General features: G+C 48.3%; 1 protein-coding gene across 1 annotated transcript; it reads right to left on the bottom strand.

Annotated features, from left to right (window-relative positions):
- Window positions 1-18,311: 18,311 nt before the first annotated feature.
- On the bottom strand, window positions 18,312-21,009 carry LOC114201373 (keratin, type I cytoskeletal 16). The gene is made up of 8 exons (XM_028094027.2): window positions 20,476-21,009; window positions 19,924-20,006; window positions 19,640-19,796; window positions 19,385-19,546; window positions 19,168-19,293; window positions 18,646-18,866; window positions 18,517-18,563; window positions 18,312-18,412 (listed from the first exon to the last, which is right to left on the bottom strand). The coding sequence occupies exons 1-8, from the start codon at window positions 21,007-21,009 to the stop codon at window positions 18,312-18,314; spliced, it is 1,431 nt and encodes a 476-aa protein (XP_027949828.2).

Below are 21,009 nucleotides of genomic sequence, written 5' to 3'. Positions count from 1 at the left end.
TGTTGGCTCCAGCTCTTCCTAGGATCAACTGCTCCCAGAAGGGAAGCAAAACTACCCTCTTCCCCCAATCCTGACTGCCACCAAAGCAGATGCCAGAGAGCACCCCCTCACCAGGGCAGACAATGCTGAGACAGACACTTGAAGCTGTGGGCTCCCCAAATCTGCTGCCCAAGGACTTGCAAGGATGTGAGTAAGTAAGGGCCCCACCTCACCCCACCCACCCCTGACAGACACTCTAATTTCCTTCCAGAGGATGGTCCCCCACCCTGGCCCAGCCCTACAACTTCCCCAGTGAAAGGCAGCAGGGATTTTGGCTGAGGGACAGATGTATTTGTTAGGAGGCATATTGTTATTGGGTGGGGCAGGGGAGCACTTACCAGAGAAAAATGCAGCATCCACAGGGACCTGGGGAGTGGGAGTGGGTGCAGAGCCCAACACCAGCTTTCTCTGTGCTGCCCACCACCCTGTCTCCCTCCACTGCAGGGAACCACGGATAAAATCCCTAGAGCACAGGACACAGGAAAAACTCTCCTCCCCCACCCTTACACCTGATTCAGTGGAACCCAAAAGAGGCTCCTTCTTTTCCAAGAGAAATTTAAAAGTAAAGAGAGTAGGGAACCAATGACATATAAGCTCATGCACACAATCTAAGAAGAGACCTTTGCCAGCCCTCCTTGCCCCTGCGGACCCTAGAACCCCAGCATGGAGTATAAGTCTGATCTCCCCTGCCCCCACCCTGCCAGCATCCAGGATGAGAACCCTGGCCCAGAACCTGAGACCAAGCCCTGCAGACATGGAACCAGGCACAAATGGTCTAGTCTGGTGCTCACGGAATTTAGAGGAGAGGCAGCTTCCTGGAGCAGCAGCGATTCATGGGATGGGGGCTTGTCTGCTGAGCCCTGGACTCCTGGACAGGCTTTGTGTGGGCACCGGTACCTGACCTTCACTCCAGCTGCCCCAAGAAGGAGGGGGCAAAAGAGGAGCCTAGGGTGGTGTCTCTTGTGGTTGGCGAGTCTCCCTGCCAGCCTGCGGGGTGGGGGGGGGAACCAATGCCAATCCAAACAGTGAGGCGGCAGAACCAGGCAGCCCCCCACAGAGCCCGCATTGTGTGCTCAGGATGGGCTGGGCACTTAGGGGATGGGTTCCTAAGGAAGGAGGGGACCTCATGACATCCCAGTCCGAGGAGAGAGGCACAGCCCCTGTCCTCAGAGCCCAGGCTATTGGAAGAGACTGTCCTTGTGTATCCTTGTGAGGATACACATCAAAATTACTTAAGATACGGACAAACATAAGAAAAGTGCAATCTGTATGTATTAGTTTCCTGGGACTGCCATAACAAATCACCACAAATGTTGTGGGTTAAAACAACAGAGGTGTATTCTCTCACTGTTCTGGAGGCCAGAAGTCCAAAATCAAGGTGTCAGCTGGGCCACACTCCCTCTGCAGGAGGGAGTGCCCTTACTTACCTCTTCCAGCTTCTGGTGGCTCCTTGCATTCCTTGGTTTGTGGCAACAAAACCCCGATCTCTGCCTCCCCATCTTCACACGGCCCTTTATGTCTGCACCTGTCTCTCTATGTCCTTTTCTGTCTCTTCTAAGGACACTCACTCAGCAGGCGCCTGGGTGGCTCAGTCGGTTAAGCGTCTGCCTTCGGCTCAGGTCATGATCCCAGGGTCCTGGGATCGAGCCCCACATTGGGCTCCCTGCTCGAGGGGAGCCTGCTTCTCTTTCTCCCGCTCCCCCTGCTTGTGCTCTCTGGCTCTCTCTGTCAAATAAATAAAATCTTAAAAAAAAAAAAAAAAAAAGGACGCTCACTGGGTTTGGCGTTCACCCTAACCCAGTATGATCTCACCTCAATTCTTACCATAATGACATCTGCAAAGACCCTATTTCTAAATAAGGTCACACATTCCAAGGTTCCGGTGGATGTGACTTTGCGGGGGACACTGTTCAAAGGACCCACTACAGGTGTGACAGACCAGGAGCTATCCATATTTCAGGGGCGGGGATGAATACTTGGTGGAGGCATGACTGTAATGAGATGTGGGCAGGGCCAGTCTGGAAGGCTTCTGGGGGTAGCTGGGAGCTCAGCATAGAAGGGCGCTAGGGAATGGGGCAGCAGAGAGACAGAATCCCCAGGTGTCTGGGCCATACTTCCCATCCCCCAGTTTCTCTGGGCCCTTTACACATAGACAACTGCTCTGGGAGAGAGCAGAGGGAGGGACAGAGGACCTGAGCCGAAGGCAGATACTTAACCAACTGAGCCACCCAGGTGTCCCTGTTTTTAAATTTTTATTTTGAAATCATAAAAAGTTGCAAAAATAATACAAAGAGTTCATATGCACCCTTCACGCAGCTTCCCCAATAGGGTCATGTTACATAAACATTGCACAATTATCAAAACAAATAAACATTGACCCAATGCTATTAATTAACTATGCATTTTATTTGAATTTCTGACTTTTCTACTAATGTCCCTTTTCTGTTGCAGGATGGCACATTCCATTGGTTGTCAGGTCAGCGTGGTCTCTTCCGGTCTGTGACAGCTCCTCAGTCCATCCTTGTCTTTCATGACCTTGACAGTTTAGAAGAGGCCTAGGCAGTCATTTTGTAGAATATCCCTCAGTTTGGGTTTTCCTGATATTTTTCTCATCACCAGACTGAGGTTATGCGTTTTGGCAAGAAAACCACAGAAATGATGTGTCCCTGTCAGCACATCACCTCAGGTATAGAAGACATATACTGAATGGGTTTATTGCTGTCCGTTGGCTAAGGTAGTGTTTGCTGGATTTCTCTGTTGTAGCATTACTATTTTTCCCATTGAAATTAATAAATACCTTGAAGAAGATACTTTGAGACTGCAACCATACTGTTTCTCCTTCAACTTTTTTTTTCTCTAATTTTGCATCCATCAGCAGTGGGAAAGAGCTCTTGATACCCAGTGAGCTTGAGAGCCTCATTTGCCCTGGATTCCTTGAGGGACTGTGACTTTTAAGAAACACTTTGGGGAAGGGGTTCCAGGCCCAAGAAAAGTTTCTTCCTCTCTCGTCTAGTCCCAAAGCCAGACTGGGCCTCCCCAAACCCTCTCTGTACCCTAAGACACTCCCAAGCCACTGCCCTTGAAGACATACCAGCTATTTCTGTAGTAATTGATGTCCAGAGTCTTTTCCTAGGTCCCCACCAGACTAGAAGAAGAAGGGGACAGTCAGGGTCTTCCCAGTGTCACAGGTAGGAAGTATGAGGTCCAGAGAGGCTCATAGTCAAGTGACTAGTTGGAGCCCTCCTTGTGATTCTCAGACATCCGGGCTTCTCCTCTCCTCCTAGCAGAGGTCCACATCCCCTGCCCTTCCTTCCTGTCCACCCCTTTCACTTGGCCTATCCCTTTCCCCACCAAGTCCCAGCCATCTGTCTGCCTGTAGCAAGGGTAAAGTCTCCTAGAGCCGAGGGCTGTCACTTCTAAGAATGACATACTGGGACCTGAGCTGACCTGGAGCTCAATTTCTGCCTCCAGAAAGGCTGGACTAGCATGGGGACAGGCAGGCTGGTAGGCAGGATCGCAGGCACAGGAGGCAACTGGGAGCCTGGAGCACCTCCTCGAGGCCCCGTGTCCCCGTTCCCCTAGGAAGGTCTGCCACCCACTGATTTCCCAGGCCAGCCTGCCCATCTGGGCCTTGTCCTTGTGAGAGCCTGCGCTGACACAACAGATGGACCGAGCCAAGTGTTTCAGTGTCCATGGCCTTGTCTGTACCTGCCAGCTACTAAAGATGACAGGACAGAAATCGACTGCCCCACATTATAGATGCAGGAGGCTGGGGTTGAGGTAATTCCTAAGGTCCACAGAGAGGAAGCCGCTCAGCCAAGATTCAGTCCCAGCTCTGCCTGGCTCTGAGCCTCACTTTTCAATGACAGGACCCCCTGATAAAGGGTCCCTGAAAGTCAGAGCCAAAACGGGCCTCAGGGGTCACATAAGCCAGCCTCCTAACTTTACAGATGGGAAAAATGAGGCCCCAAGAGGGAAAGGGTCATGTCCAAAGTCACACAGAGCCTGCTTTGCAAGTGCAAAATGTTTAACAAGGACCTCCCTGAGCTAGGTAGGTTGAGAATATGTGGGGTGAAAAGAGTTGTGCCTGCACCCCAGAATCACATTTAAGTTGTTAAGAATATGAAGGGTTAGGTAGACAAAGCCCAGCAACAGATGGGCTCAACTAACCATCTATTAGCTACTTATTCAGGGAAAGTAAGACTTACCTTTTCTAGCCAATTACCCATAATGCTCACTGAGAACTGAGCTCCAGCCCCTACAGCCCAGTCCCCTCACCAACCCCTATACCCCTACCCATTTTCCAGCCTCTGCCTGAATTTCCACTTCTGTCCTCTCTTCCTGCCCAAATTCTTCATGGTCTTTAAGGCCAAGCTTCAGTTCAATACACAGATTTAAGATATGGTTTCTGAAGATTGTGTGGCATAAAATAGATGAAAGATGAACAAAAGGGAGGGAGGAAAGGAGAGAGAGGGGAACAGGAAGATGGTAAGGGACTGTGAAAGGATGCATGGAATGGATGGATGGATAAGTGGATGGGCAGAGGGATGGATGTATAAGTGGATGGATGGATGGATGGATGGTGGATGGATAAGTGCATGGGCAGGTAGATGGGTGGATGGATGGTTGGGTGGATGGATGGATGGATGGGCAGATGTATAGATAGATGGATGGGCAGGTAGATGGAGAGATGGATGGATGGATGGATGGATGGATGGATGGATGGATGGATGGATGGGCAGATGTATAGATGGATGGATGGGCAGGTAGATGGAGAGATGGATGGATGGATGGATGGATGGATGGATGGATGGATGGATGGATGGGCAGGTGTATAGATGGATGGGCAGGTAGATGGATGGATGGATGGATGGATGGATGGATAAATAGATGAATTAGCAAGTGAGTGAGAAGATGGATGGATGGATGATTGAAAGGAAGGACAATGGAAGGTGGATAGATAGTGGGTGGGTAGGTGAGTAAAGGATGGATGGAAAACAGAAAAAAAAGGCAGTCATCCCACCCCTCCCAGGGTGGGCAAGCATCCTACAGGAGTTCTCAACTTAGCTGAACCTTGATGATGAATAGATGCTGAGCAAGAGAGGAAGTGAGAAAGGATATCCCATTCGCTCACCTGAGCAAAGACTCAGTGGCATGAAACACTGGTCTGAAGAAAGTGCAACACCTAAGCCTTGCCACAGAGTTGAACTGCCTGACGGAACTGAGAACAGAGGTCAGGGGATACACGTGGAGCTGAGGATCGCAGACTTCATACTCACAACACTGGGGGGACCGAAGGTTCTACACACGGGAGTGACACTATCAGGTGTGTTTCACAAAGGCCCCTTCAGGGTCCACATGGAACATACTTTAGGAGAAGGGACAGAAAAGGGGAAACCAGGAGGATGTTGGCCTTGCCATCATCCAGGTAAGGGATGGGGTCGGCTCAGACCTCTCCTCTGCCAGGAAGGCCCACCCCATCACCTTGGACCACCAGGCTTTCCCCTTCTCAGCCTTCCCACTGCCTCTGGGAGGTGTGCCAGCTCCTAGGAGAGCTTACTACAGTGCCTGAGGGGGCCACGAAGTTTCTCTCACATAGTAGGTGCTTGGCATGTTAATTTACTATAATTACTCCTGCCTGATGGGGGAGACACAGCCCTTGTTCTTGGGGGTGTCCAGTCTGATGGGGGAGGGCAAATGAGCGGAGAGCTTTCTCTACTCTCTGAGGGGAGCCCGGAGCCGAGGAGCCACCAGGTGGGGTGGGTGGTACATAGAAGACTTCTTGGAAAGGGTGCGTTCGACCTAGGTTTTGAAAGAAGGAAGAGCCCTGCATGGGTGGAGTGGGAAGAGGGCATTCCCAGGCAGGGGTGTGGCTGTGGGAACTCCAGTGCCCGGCGGTGAGTCGAAAGGAACGTCAGCACCTGAGCCGGAATGGCTGTGTCAGGAGTCCTGGGCTACAGGGCCAGCAGAACAAAGGGCAAGGGAGGGGAAGGACAGCGGTCCCCCAGGAGTTCCAGCCTCATGAGTAGAAAGAATAGGCCCTCCACCAGACAGAGGCTGGGTAGCAATATCAGTCTGCTGCTGCCGTCCCCCAGACGGAGCCATCCTGTGGGACTGGGGAAGGCCCGGGGCCTTCCAAATCAGTCAGACCAGGGTTCCAGGCAGGCCTCCCCCACTGACCAGCCATGTGACCTTGGACCAGTCACTGCAGGCCTCCCAGCGAGTTTCTTATCCAATGAGCATAGCAGCTCCTACCTTGCAGGATTATTGAGAGGACTAGATTATTCATGGCGAGTGGCCAGCATGGTGCTTGGCACAGAGCAAACGTTTGGCAGATAGTTCTCTTAAAGTCAACCCTAGAGTTTGACCAGTGGGGGGCAGGAGCTAAGCTCAAATGGAGAACAGGTGTTGAAACTCAGGCAAAGCCACAAAGAACAAAGAGGGGTCCAGGATAGCGCTGGGCAGTGGAGGGGCAGGAGGTGGGAGGCCTCGGGAGAGCTGCTGAGGCCAACAGGCCCAGGTGATGAGCTGCTGAGTCTGTGAGGGGCCAGCCAGGGTGGAGTCTATGGGAATGGGCAGGTCCGGAAGCCCTGCCGGGGAAGAGTCAGCAGAACGGTTTGGGGTGCAGGGAGAAGGCATGGGAGCTGCCAAGAGGCCCACTTCTGAGGATGGAGGCCCAGCACTGCCTCCCCTGCCTGGGAGAGAAGGGGACAGGGAAGCAGCAGCTCAGGTGCTCCAATGAGGCCCTGAGGCCAGGAAAGCCCCACCAGCCACTCAGCACCACCCAGAGCCTGCTTATTTTCTTCCCAGCCCTGGCGATCGGCACAGTGGGCGCACGCGCGCACACACACGCACACACCCGACACACACACACACATACCCCACACTATTTCTGTGTCACTCACTTCCAAAAGAGGAGGCTGGGTCAGCTTATGATAAAAGACACATGTATAATAAAACTGAAAATATCCAGCAAGGGTCGAAGGCAGATCAAAATTAGGTAATAGGGTACACTGTTAAGCATGTTTTGGTTGCAAGCACAGGAACTTGAATTCATTTCAAAAAGAGGCAATTCACTGACTCATTGTTCTCTCCCACTCTCCCCTCCTGCCCCAACACACACATACACGCACACCCCCGGCCTCGATCTGTCTCCTGGCTTCACCTGCACAGGCCAGCCACCCCCATGAGCCTGCAACCATAGCTGAGGCAGCCTTCAACTCACCCTTCAGCCTCACGGCCAGAGAGGATCAACTCAAATTTGACAAACCCCAGGGAGGGCCAGGAGGGCTGATACAGCCAATGGCCAGTATCTTATATGACCAACCCAGCAGGCGACCTGCCCTCTGTCCAAGGACCAAGAAAAAGGGATCTGGCATCAGAAGGAAGGCACAGACTTGGCCCCAACCTTTACAAGCTAAGCAGGTACCACAGTGTGTGTCCACCGCCAAACTGTACGGAAGAGACTGCTATCCCTGACACGTGTCTCTGGGTTTCCTGGCAGCCCAGACAAAAAGGGAAACATAATGGAATATGAAATTTCACTAAGAAGGAGACACAAATGTCTTCTGAGTTCTGAGGTCTGAGAAGAATCTATCTTCAGAGATTCTAAGGGATGTGAAGAGGTTCTATGTACTGAGTCCCATTCTGTCAAGCACTATGCTAGACATTGCCACTGATACTCTCATTTAACCTTGCAAACCCCTTTGGGGAAGGTGTTACTGTGTCCATGTTATAGACATAGACAGGTAAAGGCAGGGAAGCTCCACTGGGCCTCAGTCCCCAAAGTCCAAGCACCTCCCATGAATATGTAGGTGCCCCAAAGGTGCCAATGTGCTCCATAAAGCCAAGTACCCTCACCCTGGCAGCATGGCGGCCTGCTTCCTGTAAGCACCAAGCTCTGGCCACTTCTCCTGGACACTTACTGGCCAGACTTCCAACGGTCAGCACCAGAGACCTCTGCCTGAGGGCCTTCTCTGGCCACCAGAGCCCATTCTGCCTGTGCACAAGGCAAAAGTTGTGGTGCTGGAAAGTTAACCCCATTCCCCTGCCTAAAAGCTCCCTCAACCTATCAGGATGGGAGGGTAAATACCCCAGCTCCCTCATCCTCTGGGAGGAACTCTGAGGTACTTATTCCGCACTGTCCCTAAGAATTACGCTACAGTGGCCCACAGGGTTCACTTGCCGGATCACACACCTCTTATTAGTTTCCTCTCCTTCCCTGTCCCACCTACCCACGCCCTAATGGTGTTTCATGAGACGCCACTCAAAAATACTTCTTGTACTTGAGTTCTTGTTTAAGGATCTGCTTCTGGAGCCCAAACCAAGGCAACTGAGAAGGGAAGTATATATATTATACAGAATATATTTTACTAATATATAAAATATATTATCTTATACACATTCTAATAACACAATAAATATTATAAATGGTACTGATATAAGGGATGTGTAGCACTTAACTTACAAATAAGAAGAGTACTCTTTATTATAAATTCGACAGAGTCCATTGATCTTCATAGGATGCTTTCCTTGATTTTTGCCAAGCTCTTGCAACCTGTAGTGGCAATCAACAAACAAGTATAGTTCTGACATAACGACTAGTTGAAATTTTTGTTTATGTTGGGAAGGAAGATCAAAGAGAAACAACACAGACATATGCCCTAACTTGAGCCATTCATCAGTGACACGAGTGACCTCTTTGCTGAACTGGATTGCAGATTTCAAATACAGAAAGCATATTGTCTTACAGTTTTTGCTATTAACAATGCAACAACTAGAGACATGACACACTTTTAAGATTAGTCTGCATTATTTTTAACATTTTTCCTTAAAATATTTAAGTCTAGATTTTCTTAAGTCTAGACAATCAATAAAACACAACAAATCTAGCCCTGGTTTGTAGCATTTACCATTTCCATGGTGTAAATACCCCACTGCCTCATCTAGGGGAGGAGAAGGAGAAGGAGGGCTAGGGGAGGGGCTGCCATGGAAGAGCTTGGCCACCAAAGGCATAGGCACCACCCACCCTGAGCTCAGCACAAATCCTGGCCCGGAGTAGCCCCTTGTGGCTGCAGACTGAGTTCGCTTGGCTCCTGCAGGAACTTGCTCTCTCTGCAAACTTGATCAAGTCCAGCGAAGCCAGGGGTCTGCTCATCTGGAAGATCAACACAGAGGTGGCAGCCTCCCTGATAGCCTACCTACCAGTCATGCACCCTTAAACAGGTTGCTCAACCCCCCTGAGCCTCAGTTTCCTCACCTGCAAAAAGGGCTGAATAGGTGCAGGGACATAGCAAGGAGTCTTGGCAGAGAGCAGGCAGGAAGGAGACATTTGCTCCAACTCAGCCTTAGGAGGCAGGACCCAACCGCCTGTCCCCAGCCTTGCTGCAAAAATCAAATGTAATAATGGGTCCTCTTCAGGTAGATACTAATACCCTAAATTCACAGAAGAAGGAACTGAAATTTAGAGGTAAAAGGATCAGCCAGGGACACACTCCAGGTTCAACCCCAGGCTGAGCTCTTGCCTCCTTCCACTATTCCACATTACCTTCTGGGAGGGACTACGGTCTAACTTTAGGTTTTTTTTCCCTTTTGGTTATACTTTTGATTTGTGTAGTCATATTATTATCTAAATACAAAGCTAATTTAAAATATATTAGATGGCATCACAGGCTACAGCACAGATGAACCCTAAGGACATTATGCTACATGAAATAAGGAAAGGATTAATATTATATGATTCCACTCACGAAGTACCTAAACTAGTCAGAAGCGTAGAAACAGAAAGTAAAAAGTTTGTTAGCAAAGGCTGGGGCAAAGGAGAAAAGGGAATTGGGGTTTAGTGAGTATAGAGCTTGGATCTGTTGTAGAACATTGTGAATATATTTAACACTACTGAACTCTGTATTTAAAAATTATTAAAATGGTAAAAAAAATCTATTACATGGTAATATAAAATTGACAATCTAGGGCATTGGGGTGTGCAATCTGGTTTTTTTATTCTTTTTTTAAAAGTTATTTTAAGTCATCTCTACACCCAATGTGGGGCCCCAATTCACAACCCCAAGATCAAGAGTTGCAGGCTCTTCCTACTGAGCCGGCCTGGCGCCCACGTTTTTAACTAGGAAGTTGATGTGGTATTCAACAAATGAACTGATTTTATGGTTTTTAAATTTTTTATTTACTTTCTTTGCTCATATACACACAGACACAATTTTATGGATATGTATAAAAGTGAATGCACTCTTTTTTTTTCTTTCCTATTTTCTTGGATCTCTTCTTTCCCTCTCCTATCCCCTACACCCACCTCAGCCTCCCACCCTACCCCCAAGGTAACCCATGTTAATAACATATGTACCCTTTCATGTTTTTGATGCTCATATATATGCACACACATATGCACTCACATAAATGGGGGACTGGATTTGTTTATTCACACAAGTGAGATCAATATACTACCTGTGTTTTTCTGCATCATGTGTTTATTTCCCTTTCCCAATACCTTGAAGAATCTCTTCTTGCCATCCGACACAGCTCCAATTTATTGACTGTGGTGACTGCTTAATATTCCATAGTATGAGTAGACCCCTATTTATTCAGCTATACACTATCGATGGGTAGTCACTTGGTTTTCCTTTTTTGATCACTGTAAATAATGCAGCAATAAAGAGCCTTGCACCTATGTCCTTTTGTTTCTGTTTCTTTATTCATTAAATAATGAAGCCCTTTGATCATTTGAAAAACATCTTGGATGTGTATTCACACATAATGAACCCAGAAAGGAGACTGAGAGAAGAAAAACTCTGGGGACAGAACAATAGATGAATGTGTTTGTTTTTTATATTTCTGTTTACATTGTCACACTATTCATATGGCAGATAAAGGCTACTTGTTTTATGTGTAACTATCCTATAATCGTAGGACAGAAAGGGACATGGGGCCCCAGTGATGTGTCCACAGGGAGTCAAGCCAGAAATGGACTCTTTCACTAAACAGCTGACATCTTTGCTTTAACAACCCCTGGACTGTTAGGGAAAGAGGGGTGCAGAGCTACATCTGCCCATGGCAGTGACCACACAGCACATCGGAAGAAGGGGCACATAAAGGACTCTACTCTCTTGGTGCCTCAGCTCTTGCAAGACCAGGCTCCCACCCTCCCACGGCTCAGGAAGAAACTTGCTTTCTCTTCCATGCAGCTCATCAACACCTACCATGGTAGCTGCCTTGTACCAACATGACAAGGGGCACGTGGAATCCAGAGAAGCCTGTCTTCAAGAAACTTGTTGCTGGGGCACCTGGGTGGCTCAGTCAGTTCAGCAGCTGCCTTCTGCTCAGGTCATGATCTCAGAGTCCAGGATCAAGCCCTACATCCTTGGCCCCTCCCCCTGCTCATTAGCATGCACATGTGCTCTCTCAAATAAATAAAATCTTAAGAAAGAAAGAAAGAAAGAAAGAGAGAGAGAGAGAGAAGAAAGAAAGAAGAAAGAAAGAAAGAAGAAAGAAAGAAAGAAAGAAAGAAAGAAAGAAAGAAAGAAAGAAAGAAAGAAAGAAAGAAAGAAAGAAAGAAAGAAAGAAAGAAAGAAAGAAAGAAAGAAAGAAAGAAAGAAAGAAAGAAAGAAAGAAAGAAAGAAAGAAAGAAAGAAAGAAAGAAAGAAACTTGCTTCTGATTCCATGGAAACCTGAAAGAGCAGAAGTCTGTGGCCCAAACCCAAGACCAGACTCCACAAATCCTTACTGAGTGTCCCAGAGGCGCTACGTGCTAAGAGTTGTGGGGACCAGCAAAACAAAAAAGCTTCATTCGTGTTTATGTCTCAGGGAGCTGTCAGAAGGTCTTAAAACAACAACCCTCAGAGGTGGGAAGGCAAACATAAGAAATGGCTTATCTCAGATGCTAGGAGGGACACTGTGCTTTTTATAGCCCTCAGAAACAATGGGCCCAAAGAAGGCAAAACCTGACGAGCTTACCACTCATTTATTTACATCAGCAGATACACTTTATGGGCTATCATTAATTCTCACTCCAGCCATTGTTTTAGTTCTTTATGCAATTATCCAAAACAATATTTCACAAACTTTGACACTAACTCAAGCATAAAGAATCTGAGGGTGTGTTCAAAATAAAGTTACAAGGAACATTCAGGAGCACTCAACCTCCTCATCTCAGGTGCCAGGATCTTAGGAAATAGGAAAGGCCAGGCAAGAGCAAAATGCTGTCTGATTTGGAACTTGAATCTTAGCTTGGGGAATCCAAGCAACAAGATATTTTTGAATGGAAAAGCTAGGCCTCCTGATTGAAGAGGAAGCTCACATTTCTGCCTTGATATCATCTTCAAAAGGGGTTCATGTTTTGTTTCCACAGGATATGACAATGAAAGGGAGAAACATGCTTCCTGCTCTCAGGTAGTTTTACTAACTAGCTAGGAGACCCTAAAAAAGTTTTTTCTTTCCCTTAATTAGTTGAGCCCTCTGTTTCCCCATCAGTCAAGTGGAGACCTTTTTTTCCAGAAGGTTCTCTGATGGGCGATATGCACCTTGAAGATGTGGGCACGGACAGCTTTGTTAGGTAGAGGGCATTCTGCAGCCTCTGCTCTGACATCTTGTTACTGAACAACTCATAAGCATGTGATCCAGCTCAGGAGTTTTTGCAACCCAGGCCAGGACTCTATCTCTGTGTGAGGGTCCTTCCATAAGGTCAGCTTTAGAAGTGACAGGTGAACTATCACCACTGCTATTCAACATAGTACTAGAAGTCCTAGCCACAGCAATCGGACAACAAAAAGAAATAAAAGTCATCTGAATTGGCAAAGAAGAAGTCAAAGTCTCACTCTTTGCAGATGATATGATATTTTACATGGAAAACCCAAAAGCCCCCACCCCAAAACTGCTAGAACTCATACAGGAATTCAGTCAAGTGGCAGGATATAAAATTAATGCACAGAAATCAGTTGTATTTCTATACACCAACAAGACAGAAGAAAGAGAAATTAAGGAGTCAATCCCATTTACAATTGCACCCAAAAACCATAAGATACCTAGGAATAAATCTAACCAAAGAGGCAAAGAATCTGTACTCAGAAAACTGGAGACGAGAGATGTTGGCGAGGATGTGGAGAAAGGGGAACCCTCCTACACTGTTGGTGGGAATGCAAGCTGGCACAGCCACTCTGGGAAACAGTATGGAGTTTCCTCAGAAAGTTGAAAATAGAGCTACCATACAACCCAGCAATTGCACTACTGGGTATTTACCACAAAGATACAAATGTAGTGATCCGAAGGGGTACATGTACCCCAATGTTTATAGCAGCAATGTCCACAATAGCAAAACTATGGAAAGAGCCCAGATGTCCATCAACAGATGAGTGGATAAAGAAGATGTGGTATATATATACAATGGAATATTGTACAGCCATCAAAAAAAACAAAATCTTGCCATTTGCAACTATGTGGATGGAACTAGTGGATATTACGCTGAGTGAAATAAGTCAATCAGAGAAAGCCATATATCATATGATCTCACTGATATGAGGAATTCTTAATCTCAGGAAACAAACTGAGGGTTGCTGGAGTGGTGGGGGGTGGGAGGGATGGGGTAGCTGGGTGATAGACATTGGGGAGGGTATGTGCTATGGTGAGCGCTGTGAATTGTGTAAGACTGATGAATCACAGACCTGTACCTCTAAAACAAATAATATATTATATGTTAAAAAGAAAAGAAGACAGTAGGAAGGGAAAAATCAAGGGGGGAAATCGGAGGGGAAGATGAACCATGAGAGGCTATGGACTCTGAGAAACAAACTGAGGGTTCTGGGGAGGGGGGATGGGTTAGCCTGGTGATGGGTATTAAAGAGGGCACGTATTGAATGGAGCACTGGGTGTTATATGCAAACAATGAATCATGGAACACTACATCAAAAACTAATGATGTAATGTATGGTGATTAACATAACATAATAAAATAAAATTTTAAAAATAAAAATAAAAGTGACAGGTGAATTAACAACAGAGATTTTTAAAAGATAATACTCAAAGTTGGTGAGCAGGTTTTGAAATAGGCACTCTCGTTCCCTGCTGGTAAAATATGTAAATTGGTACCATTTCTCTTGACATCAATTGGACAGTACAAGTCAAGACCCTTAAAACATTCATTATCTTCTCACCTAGTAATTGTACTTCTGGGAATCAAGCCTAAGAAAATAATGCAAAATATTTATAAAAGCTTTATGCAGAACGATGTTATTGCTGTAATATTTTAATTGCAACAACAACAAAAAAAACAGTGGAAACAGCATTGAAATGTATAACAGTTTTAATAACACAGGGAAGTGTTTCTCTTAAAATATTAAAAACTGAATGCAAAATGATATAGTGTGATTGTAGATAGGTAGGTAGATGATTAGATAGATGGATGGATAGATAGATGATAGATAGATAGATAGATGATAGATAGATAGATAGATAGATAGTAGACAGACCTGTAATACATATATATATATATATATATATGAAAGAAACTCACCAAAATGTTATTAGTGGTTGCCTTTGGGTATTGGGATCTGGGGTTCAATCTGAATCATAACCTCACTTATGGCCCAGAAGACAGGATCGTTGACCATAAATAAGGAGACATGTTTGCTCAACAACCAAAAATGATCATGCATTACAGAGTGATGAATCAAGCTCAGCAGCCTTGAAAGATGAAAAATATTTTGCCATGTAAAGCAGGGACTTCAGAGGTTAAATGTGTCATTTATCACCACCCCTCTAAGCACCTCTAAAATTAGTGTTAATGGATAAAACCTGTATTGGACAAAGAGAACAGGAGGAGGGATTACAGTAACAAAATCTCGGAATCTAGAAAATAAACAAAAACGTAATCTTGGTGCTTTCCCAGGGAGAAGCCAAGAAGCAAGCAGATTCACACAGCAGGACCCTGGAAGCCTCTGGAATAGGAGCCACCAGGCATCTCTGAAGGTGGAGGGCAGGTGGGCTAGAAACAGGAAGATAAATGGGTCAAAAGTCTGTATAAAAAGCAGGGATACCTCCATAGCCCCTTTCTATCCCAACCCCACCTAATGCCAACCACTCCTCCTTTACCTCAGGAGAAACTGGAGGTGTACTCTGGAGAATTTACCAGAGGGACTAAACTCTGAGGGACCAAGCACAGCTTGGGTAAGCATGGGGTAATAAACTGACTTAAGTCAGATTAACAGACTGAGACACTCTCAGTCCCCTTCCTCCACATAGTTTCCTGAAAGTTGGTAGCTTTTCATAGGCCAGCCTAGGAAATTAGAGACATCCTTCCTGAGGAAGACCCTACCCGAGAGAAAAGGCCTAAAGATACTGACATTTGGGGTCCCCCAATAAAAACAGCATATTCACCAGATTATTCTATAGCGAGACTCAGCAGGGGGAAAGCCCCCCTGCTGTACACACACACACTCACTTTCCAATCAGCTTCTTCGTGACTTACTCTTAAATATTAACCAAAGATCAAGAACCACAGACATTTGAGGGAAGCCTCTGGCATAAAGGACGGAGATAAGACAAACCAGGAAAAAGGCAGCTGAGAGGAAACAGAAATGATGATGGAAATGGAAGAATTGTTAAAACCATGAAATATTGTGTCTTGAAAAAAGAACAAGAGACTATTCTTTTAAAAAGTATCCAGAGTTACTAATATGTATCCAATTTTTAAAAAACTAAATAATAAGATTGGATAGCAAAGTTTAGGAAAATTTCAGAAAGTCAAAAAAAAAGAGAGACAGAAATTAGATGAAAAATAGAATGAAATACATAGGAAAAAGAAGAGTTCCAGAAAGAGAGAAAATGGAGGGGAGGAAATCATAAAATAAATAGAAAATTTCCTGGAAAATTTCTGAAGAACATGAATTTCTATGCTGAAAGATGCTGCTACATGCCCAATCCAACAGATCCAACACAGCCACATGGAGGCAGAACATGTGATATTGTAGCCTGCTAGAGAGCAAGAGAAGAGCCTAAAAGCTCTGGGGGAAGGGGTAGAAATCGGATAACATCCAATATCTAGAATCAAAACAGCATTAGACTTCTCAGTAGCAACACTGGAAACCAGGAAATAGTGACCCAATACCTTCAAGGTGCTGAGGGAAAATTATTTGCAACCTAGAATTCCATACCCAGCCAAATTATCCATCAAGAATGGGAGTAGACTAATGATGTTTTCAGACATGAAAAGTCTACACATCCTGTCTCAGGAAATTGCCAGAGGATGTGTTTCACTATAATGAAGAGGGATGAAAAGAAGAAGGGAGACATGGGATCTAGAAAGAGGGAAGCAACACAGAAAGAAGGGATGTTCAAGAGGACAGTGAAGGAAGATTCCAGGATGGCGGGAGGCACAAAGAGCACCCAGAACATGCTGGAGCAGGACAGTGGGCTCCAGGAGAAATATCTTCAAGAAGATAAAACTGATGGAACACTCAGTGTTTTGACATATTAGGAGGAGACCTATACTTCTGTGCAGTGAACTAGGGAATACACTTAGGTTAAGGACATAGAAAACCTCAGCAAACTGAAAAAGATATTTATTCCAAAGAAATGTAATACAATATAAAATATTTTTGACTGTAAAGAATAGTTAATCATGACAATGTAAAATTAAACATTTCTCTAATGAAATATGGATATATTGAGAGGGTAGGAAGAAATAGGGAGGGACAATGTTGAATAAGAGAGCTGAATTCCCCTCCTTCACAGCAGGAAGTCAAGCAATCAAAAACTAAAATTGGGGGGCAGCTGGGTGGCTCAGTTGGTTGAGTGTCTGACTCTTGGTTTCAGCTCAGGTCACGATCCTGGGGTCATGGGATTAATCCCTGTGTCAGGCTCCAGGCTCAGCATGGAGTTTGTTCAAGATTCTCTCTCTCCCTCTCCCTCTGCCTCTCCCACCCCCCCAACCCCTGCCCTCAAAATAAATAAATAAATAATATCTTTTTAAAAAACTAAAATTGAAAAAAAAAACAATCAAGAAATGGCTGTATAAGCCTGTAATTTAGAAATAAGGCAAATGCCAAAAGTAACAGAGTTGAAAGTGGGAGGTGGGAACAGAGGCAGGTGACACAGCCTGGGGATGGCTCTTCTCCACAAAAAGACTTATTATGTGACACATACATAACTATGATTTTGTTAATTAATTTTTTTAAATATAGAAGGTACCCATAGCAAGCAAGAGGTGTGGGAAAGGATGGTTGACTCCTGGGTGCAGAGCAGGGCAGGGCAGGAAAGCACCAAAGCGAGTTGAGGCAGAGGGTCGAGCATTGGCGGGGAAAGGGAAAGTCACAGGTGGTTAAACAGAGGACCTGATCAACGTCCTTCTTGATCTTGACCCTATTCTTGCTAGAAAGGCCATCAAGCAGAAATGGGAGTGAGAGAGAATGGACAGCGAGGGCCCTGCTTAGGGGGCCGTGCCTAGTTCTTGGGAGAGAGGAAGCCAGTCTGAATGTGGGGGTGGGGTCGCGTGGGGACAAAGAGGAGGGCATGAGTGACAGATGTTTCCTAGCGGACTCGTCAGCCCTCAGGCCCCTGCCTGAGGGAGATGAGAAAGAAGGGGCTGATAAGGGGTGATGCGGAAGAGCAGGTCGGGAGAAGAAAATTCAGTTCTAACCATGGACCCCCATCCCCAAGGCAGAAGGCTCTCTCTCCCACCATCCAACACAGAACTTGCTGGGCAAGTGTGAGAAGCCGAAGAGTAGAGTTGAGAGCTCAAGCTTTGGAGTCTTTGGGTTAAAATACCTAAAAGCATGGCCTTCGTAACCAGACAGACCCAGTGTGAAGCACAGTCACACCTCTGACTATCTTGCATGACTTTTTCCAAGTTACTCAACCTCTGAATGGCAGGGTTGTCTCCATTCCAAAACAGGCCTGACCATACGCACTTCCCAGGGTGGCTGTCAACACAGGGAAGCTCCTTCCCATCCTGTGTCCCACCTCCCACACCCTTGCTAGTAGAGGGTTCTTCTAGGAAGACCCTACCAGGGCTTCTGAGCTTTGCTGTTTCCTGGACCCCTCTGGCTGTGAGGTCCCAGGAGGTCCCTGGGAGACACCTTCAACCCCCTCCCATTAGTTCAAGAACAGAGACCACACAGGTTTGCATCAACCAGAAAGTCAGCTTTATTTGCCCACCACCAGCGGAGGGGAAGGGGAGACAGCTGGAAACCGCGCTGGGAGAACAGGGCCCTGGCCCAGGCCTTCAGGAGGTTGGGGCCGGCAGGTGGGCAGGAGGCTCTGGAAGAGGCAGCTCAGGGCTTGGAGCTCTGGCCCTGGTTGAAGCTGGATGAGCCCTGCTCCTTGAGGATGGGCCGGGTCTGGTGGCCGGAGGAGGAGGTGGAAGAGGAGAAGACTGTGGGAGAGAGGGGAGGGGGTGAGAAGGGCATTGGGAGCTAAGAGGCCCCACACAGGGAGGGCTGGGGTCTCTGGGGCACCCAGGACCCTCAGGAGCCTTACCATTGTGGGAAGAATAGGAATGGCTGGACGCCTGCTGGGAGGAGAGGCTGTGGGGAGAAAAGGTAGAGTGGTTAGATGTGCTGGGAGCGCAGAGGGGCTGGAGGGGGGTGGAGGGGGCTGGGCACTCACTGGGCGTCCTCGCCCTCCAGCAGGTGACGGTAGGTGGCGATCTCCTGCTCCAGCCGCGTCTTTACGTCCAGCAGGATCTGGTACTCTTGGCTCTGCTGCTCCATCTCGCAGCGCAGCTGGGCCAGCTGCTCCTCCACGTTGCCGATCAGCCCCTGGATCTGGGCCAGCTGCATGCAGTAGCGGCCCTTGGTCTCCTCCAGGCTGTTCTCCAGGGATGCTTTCTGTGAGCGGGAGAAAGAGAGTCAACAGAGGTGGTCACTATTGTCCCCCCAGGCCTCTGGGCATGTTTCCTAAGAGGTACATGGATTGTGATTCCAGCTGGGCTACTGATGGGCCAGACAATGTGGAGGAAAGGTATTCCATTGTTCTGGGCCTTACTTTCTGTGTCTATATAATGAATATAATGATCCCTCCAGTCCCACTCCTGCAATAAGAGAGGCAGAACTGTCTTGTGGCAGTGTTAAGGGCCTGGTGGCCCTTACTGGGGACTTGGGGACTGGGGCTGGGTGGGGTCCCTCATACCATGCTGAGCTGGGACTGCAGTTCAATCTCCAGGCCCTGGAGCACCCTCCGGAGCTCGGTCACCTCACTGCGGCCACTCTGCACCAACTCGCTGTTAGAGGCCACTTCTTTGTTCAGTTCCTCGGTCTGCGAGAAGAATGAAGAGCAGGTGTGAGACGCTCCAGCGGTGCTCCCTTGCTGGGCAGTCCTGCAGGAGGGCTGAGGACCTGAGCCCCACCTTGCTCAGGAACCAGGCCTCCGCGTCTCTGCGGTTCTTCTCCGCCATCTGCTCGTACTGGTCGCGCATCTCGTTCAGGATGCGGCTCAGGTCCACGCCAGGGGCGGCGTCCATCTCCACACTGACGTCCCCGCCAGTCTGACCCCGCAGGGCAAGCATCTCCTAGGAAGGGATGGCGGGAGGTGGTCAGCTCAGCTGACCCCTTTCCGGGTTCCTGAACCAGCCTCCCGCAGCCAGTGGTCAGCAGGGCCTCACTTCCTCATGGTTCTTCTTCAGGTAGGCCAGCTCCTCCTTCAGGCCCTCGATCTGCATCTCCAGGTCGGTCCTGGCCAGGGTCAGCTCGTCCAGCACCCGGCGCAGGCCGTTGATGTCGGCCTCCACGCTCTGGCGCAGGGTCAGCTCATGCTCATACCTGGCAGGACAGAGGTCGGGGCATCATGCTCCATCTGGGAGGCTTCTGAGGCTCAGGACCAACAGCCCCACTGCTTGCCTCCTGCCCTCTGCCCCGCACACAGTCCACCACCACGGTGGTTGCTCACTTGGTCCTGAAGTCATCAGCTGCCAGCCTGGCATTGTCGATCTGCAGGATGGGCTGAGCGTTCTCGATGGTGGCGGCAATGATCTACAGAGAGGGTGGAAGGACAGGCCTGTTAGCCAAGACTCCGTTGCTCAGGGGGAAAGAGCAGAGAGGGGAGAAAGGTAGATCCCCAAACTTGAGGGTCGCCTAGCTGGCAGGTCATGCCCTCCGGCCAGCCTGGGTGTCTTTTCCACCCAGCTCAGGGTGTGTGGAGGGATGCCCCCCAGTCTCCTGCCACCCCATCCTCCATCCCAGGCTGAGAGAAGCTGAGGGTGCAATGCACACCTGCAGGGAATAAGAGAGTCAGGGCTCCGGTCCCAGCTCAGATACCTCGATGCTGAAAAGGGACCCTCTGCCACCAATTCTGAGTGGCCTGTGTGGCCTCTCCCCCAAGGTGGGCTCAGTCTCCCTGTTTGTAAAATAAAGATGCTAGAAAGTGGTTTTCTAAGGGCCACTGCAGCCATGACCTCTCTCAATGCTCTGCCCACCTGCACCGCCCACCAGGCCCACACACCTTGTTCCGCAGCTCCTCGATGGTCTTGAAGTAGGGGCTGTAGTCCTTGGCCTCATTGGGCCGCTGCCTCTGGTACCAGTCGCGGATCTTCACCTCCAGGTCGGTGTTGGCCTCCTCCAGGGCACGCACCTTGTCCAGGTAGGAGGCCAGGCGGTCGTTGAGGTTCTGCATGGTCACCTTCTCATTGCCGGAGAGAAGGCTGCCATCGCCACCGCCGAAGCCACCGCCGAAGCCAGCACCGAGGCCACCGCCAAAGCCAGCACCGAGGCCAGCACCATATCCTCCACCAAAGCCGCTACCCAGGCCTCCCCCGAAGCTGCTGCTGCTGCTGAAGCCGCCGCCATAGCCGCCCCCCAGGCCGCAGGCCCCCCCGGAGGAGTAGCGGGAGGTGGAGACTGACAGGCCCCCGTAGGCGCTGGGGGCCCGGCAGGACCCTCCGGCCAGGACAGAGGACATGCGGCTGGAGCCACCACCGATGCCACAGGAGCCCTTCATGGAGCTGGAGGAGGTGAACTGGCGGCTGCAGGTGGTCAT

The sequence above is a fragment of the Eumetopias jubatus genome, unplaced genomic scaffold (genome assembly GCF_037043125.1).
Source record: "Eumetopias jubatus isolate StellerSeaLion01/CBP00866 unplaced genomic scaffold, mEumJub1_p1.0 scaffold_10, whole genome shotgun sequence".
Taxonomy (NCBI): Eukaryota; Metazoa; Chordata; class Mammalia; order Carnivora; family Otariidae; genus Eumetopias; species Eumetopias jubatus.
This window is presented reverse-complemented; position numbering and strand designations above follow the sequence as displayed.

Excerpts from the sequence above, each read along its gene's own strand:
- LOC114201373 (XM_028094027.2), bottom strand. The coding sequence starts at position 21,009 with ATGACCACCTGCAGCCGCCAGTTCACCTCCTCCAGCTCCATGAAGGGC. Across the intron at positions 18,867-19,167 it reads TGCAGTCCCAGCTCAGCATG|AAAGCATCCCTGGAGAACAG; the intron begins GTATGAGGGACC and ends TCCCGCTCACAG. Across the intron at positions 18,564-18,645 it reads CTGGAGGGCGAGGACGCCCA|CCTCTCCTCCCAGCAGGCGT; the intron begins GTGAGTGCCCAG and ends TTCTCCCCACAG.